General features: G+C 43.3%; 1 protein-coding gene across 4 annotated transcripts in view; it reads left to right on the top strand.

The window, feature by feature from the left end:
- Positions 1-9,586, top strand: part of CDHR1 (cadherin related family member 1) — a 118,681-nt gene extending 109,095 nt beyond the window's left edge. For 2 of the 4 annotated variants that reach the window (XM_019502289.1, XM_019502288.1), the window contains one exon: positions 5,662-7,838. In XM_019502289.1, coding sequence (XP_019357834.1) covers positions 5,662-6,213 — 552 coding nt within the window. In that variant the 3' untranslated portion in view covers positions 6,214-7,838. Of the gene's footprint in view, positions 1-4,746; positions 5,026-5,661; positions 7,839-8,601 lie in introns of those variants that run through there. The other 2 variants (XM_019502291.1, XM_019502290.1) reach the window with 2 other exon arrangements.
- The last annotated feature ends 440 nt before the right edge of the window (positions 9,587-10,026 follow it).

The raw sequence follows: 10,026 nt of genomic DNA, 5'->3' as shown, positions 1-10,026 counted from the left end.
ATATACACACACCGACACACATTTTTCAGCACACCAAACATGAAGTGTGCTGGAAAGACAGGTGCCCAGTCTTTCGGCAGGGCGGGCAGTGGGGCCAGATGGAGAGCTGCAAGCTCCTCTCCCCCATCAAACATAGATGCACCCTCTTCCCTAGCAGCCATGTGGCTTCTGCTGCTAGTGGGAGCAAACCAGCATAACAAGCACCAGCATGATAGTCTCCTCCACCCCAATTTAAGTTCCCAGCTTGAGCCTCCCAGTGCCAGAGGAGGAGCTGGAACTGGAACCAGGGGAACTCAGTGCCATAGCCAGGGAAATTCTAGGGAAGGAGGTGGAATTTGAGTTTCTGCTCCACACCCCTCAAAGTTCCCCTAGAACCAGGTCTCCTTCTCTGGAAGGCACTGTGGAGGAGGTTGTGGGGCAGGTGGCTCAGCTTCCCCTGTTGTTGTGCCTCTGCCTGCTGAGGAGGGGGATAAGGCAGGATCCACACCTGCACCCCAGAATAAACGGGGTAGTGTAGTGTGAGATCATTTTGAGGTGGCAGATGATCCCACTTATGCTATCTGTCTGCACTGCCAATGCAAGACCAGCTGGAGCAAGGAGGTGAAACACTTCAGCATCACAGGGATGCTGATGCATCTCAGGAGGCACCGACCCTTCCCCTTGCTCCTCCTCACCTGGAATGGGGCACATTCCAAAGGTGAGCCAGGTCACCCAGAGCATTGGGGAGATGCTAGCTTTGGATGGCCAGCCCTTCTCCTTTGTTAGGGGGCCAGGGTTCAGTTGGCTCATGGCGCTCATGCCCCATCATACCACATGCCCACACACATCACCTTCAGCAGGACGGTGGTGCCCTCCCTCTTTGAGGCATGCAGGCAATACTTGAGGGAAGAGCTGTGCAAGACAGGTCCACAGGTGGCCTTACACTTCACCTCGGACATCTGGAGCAGCTGGGGTGGAGATCATGCCTACCTCTCCCTCACAGGGCACTGGTGCCATCAGTTAGACTGTCAGTGGGCTCTCCTTCAGGCTGAGGTGATGGATGAGTCCTGCATGACGATGGAGATCATGGGGGCCATGAACCGCATGGGGCAGGGATGGCTTATTGGGCAGGGTGAGCTCACCCACAGATTCATGGTCACAAACAACAGGGCGGATATGGTCAAGGCAGTCCATGATGCCAACTTTGTTGGCATCCACTGTGTAGCACACAAGTTCTACCTCATAGTTAGGGATGCCTTGGAGGGAGACAGAGCTCCTGGTGAGGGTGCCATCACAACCACCAAGCTCATTTCAAAATGCAGGAAGGTGATGGGCTACTTCCACTGCAGCATCAAGTACAGCAAGATGCTGCAGGAGAAACAGGCAGAGCTGAGCATCCCGCAGCACAAAATCATGCAGGATGTGGAGACTCAGTAGAACTCCTCATACCGGATGCTCAAAACACTGGATGAGCAAAAGAAGGCCATCCATGCATTGGCCTTGCTTGGAGAGATTGGGATCAGCAGCCCCTTAACAGAGTTGAGTGGGATATCATCTCCCAGATTTTGGTGGTCCTCAAGCCATTCCTCAAAGCCACCAAGAGCCTCAGCACTGGCAATGCCCTCCTTATCCAGGTGATCCCCATAGTGAGGGAGCTTCAGAACCAAATGGAGAAATTCCAGGGAATCGATGATCCTGGCTGGGGCAAGCTGCTTTCACCAGAGGTGCAGGCACTGGTGAAGCAGCTGAAGAAGGGCATCAAGAAATGGCTGGATTTGTTGTGGCCCAGTATGGTCCATGTGCTGGAGACCATGTGCAACCCGAGGGTAAAGGGAAGTGTGTGCGCCAGCAAAACACTGGGTCACTGTACGGAGGTGCTGGTGAACAGTCAGGGAGGCAGAAGGGCAGAGGCAGTGGGACATGGAAGAGGAAGAACCATTGTCCTGTGCCATCACTCCATCCACCAGCCATTCCTCCACCACACATGCTGCCAGTGTGGGCCAAGGGCATGGCTTCCATGTTGGGGTCCAGAGGCACCAGATCCCAGCATCAGGCAGGTAGCATCGAGGCCTCGGTGGCAACCTATCTCACTGAAGACGTGGAGCCGCTGCTCTGTGACCCCTTGGCCTACTGAGCAAGCCACAGCCAGATATGGCAGGATCTGGCCACAGTTGCCCAGGAACACCTGCCCTGTCCACCGACCAGTGTTCCAAGTAAGAGGGTATTCAGCATTGCTGGGGATGTTGTGACACCCCACCGCACCTCCTTGGATCCTGCTTTGATGGAGAAGCTGGTGTTCCTCAAGGTGAATCTCCTGCTGCTGGGCTTCCCCAAGCTCCACATGCAGACAGAGTGTGTGCCACCCTCCTCACTCCATCCACACCTATTTCCTTTTATTATTTTTTTTTAAACCATTTAATGCCCCGCTCTCAGAGCTGGGGCTGCGGGTGCTGCATAGAGCGTTGGTCTCTGTCTGGCCAACAGACAGTCCCAGCAGTCATCATCCGTGGAGCCAGATTGGGTCCCGGCCCCAGCATGAATCAGCTGAGGGTACCTCTAATATCTTTTGTTTGACCAACTGAATAGTTGGAGAGATATATCTTAGCAAAAAAACCTTCTTCAGGCTGAGGAAGCATCTCAGCTCAGTGTTGTGTGTGCTTTTCCTGGATGGAATAAATAGTAACCCAATCTGGCTCCATGAATGATGATTGCTGGGCCTGTCTGTTGGCCAGAGACCAACTCTCTGTGCAGCACCCACAGCACCAGGTCAAGCCTGTATGTTGCAGTCTGCACATGCAGGCCCCAGAGTTTGCTGCACACACAGTATGTAAGACCAGCACAGGACATGCTTGGCCCTCATTGAATGGGCTGGACCCAGCATTGAAGGTAACAGTCTGGGAGTCAGTTTGGGGCACTACATGGAACCTGTGCCCCAGGACCCCTCTGCCATATGCAGTGGTCAGGTCCAGCCCACCAGCCATAGGGAGTGAATACTCCATGCCAACCCCATGTACCACAGGCACAGCAAGCCCTGCCAGAACAACCCTGAATCTTGGCTTCAGCAATGTCCAGTCAGGACCAGTCCCAGAACCAGCATGCAGGGCTGGTCCAGCAGGATGCTGCATACAGCACACCCCCCAGACTGACCCCCTGTGCTGCATGCAGGGCACTCAGTGCTGGGTCCAGCCTGAGAGGATATAAGTTTGATGCCCCTGACGTAAGTAGTACAACAAAAGCACACAACACTGAGCACACAAATCATCTGAGATGGTTCCATTGCAGTGGATTTTATGAATGTCATCTCATTTACAAAAGGTGCATTTTTCCCTACAGAAGGTGACAAAATGCATATTCTTTTTGAATAATTAGAAAAAAATCATATTCTGATAATGCATATACAAATTTAAGCCATATAACATTTCTAACAAATACCTGGTAAATAAAATATTTTCCAGTATAGGCTGATTCTGATTAAGACACTGAAGTTATTAGTTTTGGCATAAAGCAACTGCCTCTAAATGCTTGGAACAAGCCCACAGGTCAGTGAGCTAGGAGAGGGTTTAAAGAAGCAAAGTGGTGATGCTGCCAATCTGAACCCAGGGTTGTACTGCTATTACACCTTCAAGTTGCACTCCATTGAAACATCTCTTCTCTGACAAAACAGAAAGAGCCTGGTGGTGTCTGATCCTATTTATTCATGACTTTCATATAGTGTAGCTAGTCAAATAATTACTTACTGTTATATAGCACTCTCTGAAATATATGTAATTTTTCCAACCTTTTGTTGGTCTTACACTATCCAGCCTTCATTGCCATGCCACAAAATAGATTTTGACAAACACTCATAATAAATGGACTCATTTCAAGACATGTACTTCTTCCCAAGGTTTTATCTGACATTTAATTCATCAGACTTTCACATCAAGTTAAGTAACTGAAGTGGTGTAGAAGTTTTCTCCTCTGAGTGGAGTTAAGTGCATAGCACTCATTGAATACAGAGATGGGCCTGATTAGCAAAGTTTAGACCTCAATCCAAACTTCAGTTTTAGGGTGTTTATATCTAAGGTGCTAGCTCAGACGCATCTATATTTTAATGATGTAAACACTGGATGTGGTGCTTGTTTATTGTGATGAATTTTGACCCTTATAGAAGGAGGCATGACAACACGTTGATGCCATTCCTTTGCCAATTTTCTCAGCCACTAGGATACATTCAGGCTGTGAGAATACCGATCTTGGATAATGATGCTTGGGGTGTGTGAATGGGAAGCACACCATGGTAACAGAAGAGAACATCCCCACACTTCAATATGCCTTATAACAAATGAGTCCCCATTGAGCAACCTCGCTTTCCTGCATGCCTCATTCTAATAACTACTCTCTATTACAGTGATTCCAAAACCTAATTTAGATAGCCTTTCCCAAAGAGCATGATCCAGGTGAGAGAAGACTTATAAATAAGCATTCCTCAGTTGCTAACCTCACCATAGATTTTTTTCATGGCATGCAGGGACTAATATTAATTACTTCTTGATTACTAATGTCATTAATAATGTCATTTATACCTAGCCCCTACAGTAGGATGTCTCATTTGTTATTCATTCTGGTTTCCAGTTTTAGTTTTACTTTATGACATACTCCTTTATCTCCCATGCCTAATGAAAATGTCCCTCCTTTTACACGTTTGTGCTATCACGTGCCTGCATAGTACCCTAGCCTTTTTGGAATATAAAGGTTGACCAGTTCTCTTATTTTTGACATTTCCAGATGGAGTCAAGGGTAAAATCCTATATTTTAGGCCTCAAGCAGCATCCATGGACAATATTTGGGATTTTCATGAGTGGCGTCCTATCCACCATTTCTGTAACAATGGTGATCTCTACCATCCTATATTGGAAAAATCTTAAAAGATCCAGACTTCATCCACAGGGGAAAATCAGAAAAATCATACGGGGACCTCCAAGGAGCTCAATATGCTAAGCTGCAAAATGAACTGTTAATTCATTTGTCCTTAATATGCTACATGTAGAGTATGTTATCTTTAAAAAAAAAAAACAACCCCCCCAAAAATAGATCTTTTGGTCTATTCAGATCCCCACTTCAAAGAGTTTTATTATGTCTGTAAAAGAGTACTAGAAAACAAAATATAACATAGGCCTGTTTGTTAGATGTTTATTTTGCATGTGGCAATATTTTTTTTAAAGTTGCCTCAAAATATCTGTAATGCCATATTCAATAACTCAAATGATCTGTAAACCTGAAACTCTTCTCAAAAGATCATTTCCCATCAGCAAAATTCAACTGCATTATACTTTGGAAATAGCTTCTAAAATAGAGTGTAACAATTCCACTGTAAATCTTAAAGTTAATCCTTTTCATGCTTATGCTAAATAAATATATGTTACAGTGTTATATAGGGATATCCTCAAATATTTCAGTAACAACTCTATGCTTCAGTGTCCAAGCACAACAACACAGTATTCCAGGGATTTTTTCCTGTACAGTTGGTATTAAATCAAAATTACTCAAATTCAAATATAAAATAATTGAATCATTTAATTATTTTTTAAAGTCAGCTTCTGTTGGCCAACCCTTATTGGTACATATTTTGGACAAATGTAATTATAAATTCACTGTTGGTCCCATACAGTAAAATCACGTTCTCTTTGTACTCTTTTACAGACTCTTCACAAAGGGCCTATGGCAGCCTTTTTGATGCAAACTAAAGATAACCCCATGAAAGCCTTAGGAGTGCTAGCTGGTGTCATGGGCATAATGGTGATGATCACAATCATAATCTCTACTGTCATGTTCTGGCGCAATAAGAGGTCCAACAAAATCATGCCGGTAAGACGGATCATAAGAAAGAGACAGACGCAGCAGACTAGGGCAGTTAGGATGGAGTGGCTGAAATTCAAAAGGCCCAGCACCGCTGCAGAGAAGTTTGCCATTGAAGATGACACAAAGAGCCTGAAGAATGAAAACAGCAACAATAACATCCAAATTCCTTCTCTACTGCCTAGTGCCCCAAGCCCACCCCCACCGCCAATCCCACTTCTAGCACCTAAGAACAGCACTGAATGGAAAGTGCCGACAGTATCAGGTTCCCTGACTCCCATGTTTATAAACAAGCAATTGAAGAAGGGTCACAGCAGTGCCCACAATGCCCTAGTGTCAGAGCTCAAACAGAAGTTTGAAAAAAGGAATGCAGGCAGCAACACCCGTCACCTCTAATGAATCCTCATCCACCATACGGGAGGATCACATATCACTGCAGTACATGGATATAGTTACTTGGTGTGATTAATCTTTCCAAGTTCTATCAATACACAATGAACTGCACCCCAAGCTACAATCATTAGTTACTTTGTGCAAGTATTACACCCTAATCTATTTTGCAATTGAATCATTTCATCTATAGTATATAATAATATTGGTATCAAGTCATTTCCTAGAATTTCACCCAGATCTTTTATAAATGGTGGTTTCCTCCTAAGGTGCTAATTGTCCTTGTCTTTAAGCTAATGTTTTCAGAAGTGGCCAGTGATTTATGATGTTGCAGTTTTAGGAGTTTCCAATGTAAACTTCTTTCCAGAGACTTGTTTTTTAAAGGTGCCATTCACCCAAAATTTCAGCTGATGTTCATTCTCATCCATTACATAAAACAGATCCAAGGTGCCTAAAATTGGGCGTTTAAAATTCCAGGACACTTTTGTAAATATTGCCATTATTGTAGAAACACCAGTGTAACAACTATAAGGGTTATTTTCTGAAGCAGATAAATTGTGATTCTCCAAGTAGGTAGATCATAAATGGGCTCTCGTGTTCAGAGGTTGTTTGCTGTTATGTTTTGCAACAGCTTGTGTGCTTAGGACACCTAAGTATCTTTGATTCCAAGTGCAAAGCACAGAAACTTTGAGAAGTTTTTCATTGTCATGCAGTTTATGCTGGCTTTTGTCAGAGTACATTTAACATAATGTTTTCCTCCATTACCAAACCATGCATGCCTGCCAAGAAGAACAGAAAAAGCTTACTTATTCTTTTTCAAACATAGCTGGTGATGCAACACCATCACAAGGTGGAGCTAACAGTCCCTTCAGATAACACATCTGCCAACAGTGGAAAATAAGGAAGGAGAATGAACCTTTAAAATTGAGGGGAAAATGCTCCTGAAAAAATGAGAGCAGAATCTTGGAAGCAGGATACACCAGGCAGACAAGATGGTGTCTGAAATAATTGAGGTGTGGGGATGGTTGTTAAAGAAAATGATTTTTTCATTTAAATTTCTATTTTAATCCTAAAATGTTAGAGTTATGCTATGCTAGCATTGCTAGTGTTTGCAACTTAGTGGTTTTTTTCTGTACTTTGTAGCGTGGCAATAATAGTAGTATTGGGCATTGATACGTGTTTCACATGGTCTACTATAGGGTCCTCTTCTGCCATTATTGTTAAACAAAATCTCTCTTATTTGTTCTGAGGTGGATAATACCAATTAACAAGCAAGTGAGTAAAATGCTTCTTTGCATCTCATGGAATAAGTATTGGAAGAAATTTAAAGCTTGACTCACTGATACAATCTGGCCTATTTATACCACACAAGTAAAGCAAACAATGGAAGTCTGGTTTAATTAGCTAGGTAAGCCAGGTTAAGAGCTGCTTTGCATGCCACAGAATAGGCCCCCTTGTTTCTTCAGGGGCAAGGAGAAGATTGAACATTTTAATATGTCATCCTCTGGAAGAGCCACTGTGCTGTGGTACTTCAGTGTTTATAACATTGCCCTGCTACATGTGTGGGTAAAGGCACGCTGGGATGTAATGCACAATCCACACAAATCCTGCCACAAAACATATGCAAGGCAGGAGGCATGATTGTGGGATTGTGCATTAGATCTGATTGTGCCTTATTGCTAATGCAGGGGGAGCCCAATCCCAGGCTCCCCTGCACTGGCGAGAAGCAAGCTCCTGTAGCTGAATGCCCCCTTAGTTGAGGAGCTCTTAGCCGGGGGACACTCATGCACCCCCAAAGCTAGGAGATCACAGCAGCTGCAATCCACCCAGCCCATCTGGGTCACAGCATACAACATCCACAGCTGCGGGACTCTGGGTCCCTGTGCTGCCAAGACCCAGAGTCAGAAGCTGCTGTGGCTGAGAGTCCCTCAGCTGTGGGACATGCAGCCCTGGCTAGGCATGGTGCACCACTGCAGTTGGGATCCTGTTATATGTGAAAATTGAAGCTCAGTAGCAACCAGCTATAAAGTTAGTACACACTTTTGAGGTCTAATTCATAGCTGATTGGAACTTTCATGCCAGGATAGCTACTTCGCAGGTATACCTGGTCTCAAAGGTAATTGTACAATTAACCAGTTAATTATGCAATATATGTAACATGTAGAGGGAGCTACTATGTCAACACATTGTTGCATCCTGTTACCTTCTGGAATATGTTAGCTCCCCAAATATTTTAGGCTTCTCTTAACATCTTTGAGGAGCATAGGACTGTGCCATGAAATTGAGGAAGAGAAGCGAAAACTAAACACTTGGGATGTAAAGTATTCCAGATCATCAGCTTTCCTTTGGAGTGTTTCTTTAGTGGATTATGTTATTTCTGACTCTTATCTACAGATTATTTGATTGGGCTGATAGTTAAAGGGAAACCAATCATATACCCTCAATCATGTGACTCCCTCAGGGAAAGTAAGATGTGCTGTCTTCACTGGGGCAATGATGATGCCATTCTGCGACTGATTCAATAGAGGGTAGCATATAGCATCATGATTCTCTGTTCCTTTCTTCTCACCTGCCTACTTCCCACACTATTAATCCTATATCTCATTTTAAGCATCCCAGCTACAGAAGCTCCTAAAAATAATTGGAATGAGGTCTCTAAACCAAAGCCTCAACTAATTATTAAAAGATGTGGAAAATATGAGATGGTCACATGTTGCTGATGCTCAGTGATACAGGAATTATCATGGAATATTTAATATTCAAAAGGGTATTCCTACACCCTGCATGTTTTTAAGTCCTGTTAAATGCCGCAGCTTTTCTGCAGCACTTTGACATCTCACCATCTAGTCAGACCATTGTAAAACAACCATTTGAAATCAGTCAGCTGCATTCTGTGTGTGTGTTTCTCTCTCTCTGACACTACAAAAGGAAATATGATGGCAGGTCCTGTAAAAAGAGCTCTGAATGGTAGATGTGTGGATTAATGAGAGAGAGCAGTGGAACAGTACCACCTTTTCAATTACAGTATGTGATTCTTTAAAAAATCATATTGGCCACTCCTTTCAACTCTATATACACATTAGCCCTGATTTTCATTTGTCTACACCAGTTTTATACAAATGTGACTCATGGTGTCCCATCTATTCTATGAAATCTCCAGCCATTTTCTATGTCTACTATCTTTGTTTTCTGTCCTTAAAAAAGAAAAGAGGAAACAATGTTATACACTTTATACTTGGAAGCAAGTTGCCTTTCCAAAGGGACAGATAATATATATATTTATTGGTCAGAAATTGCACCGAGACACAGTGTATTCTGGAGAGTATTATTTGTACTATGGACCTGATGCCTCATGTTTAGTATGCTAAAGTAATACTAACCTAAAACTGGTGTGACTGAGTAGAGACTCAATCCCTATCTATTTGCAAGTGAGAGCAATTTCTTCCTAACTACTTGCAAAACCATTGTTTACAAGAACAAGTGTAAATCTATTTCTTTTTTGTATTCTTATGTGTAAGGAAAATGGGGTGATGTGTAAGAGGCCTCCAAAGTACTGGGTGATACAATTAGTGTTTTTTACATAGGAAATGAATGAATAAATAAAATATTTTAGAGAGTGGGGAAAATGTGACTTATTATCATTATTATTATCATCTCTATTAATAGTAATAATCAATGATGATTATTATTGTTATTATTACTACTAATTCGTCTATGTAGCTCCAATTAACAGCATTATAGGAGTTTTGGAAAGTGAAAGAGAGAAAAGAGGCTCGAAGTGCAAATTACTGTTGGGACTTGTAGCACAAAACAAAACTG

This window comes from Gavialis gangeticus, unplaced genomic scaffold, assembly GCF_001723915.1.
Source record: "Gavialis gangeticus isolate Ggan-Ray unplaced genomic scaffold, GavGan_comp1, whole genome shotgun sequence".
NCBI classification, from domain to species: domain Eukaryota; kingdom Metazoa; phylum Chordata; order Crocodylia; family Gavialidae; genus Gavialis; species Gavialis gangeticus.
The sequence above is the reverse complement of the archived record's forward strand: the minus strand, read 5'-3'. Positions and strand labels throughout refer to the sequence as shown.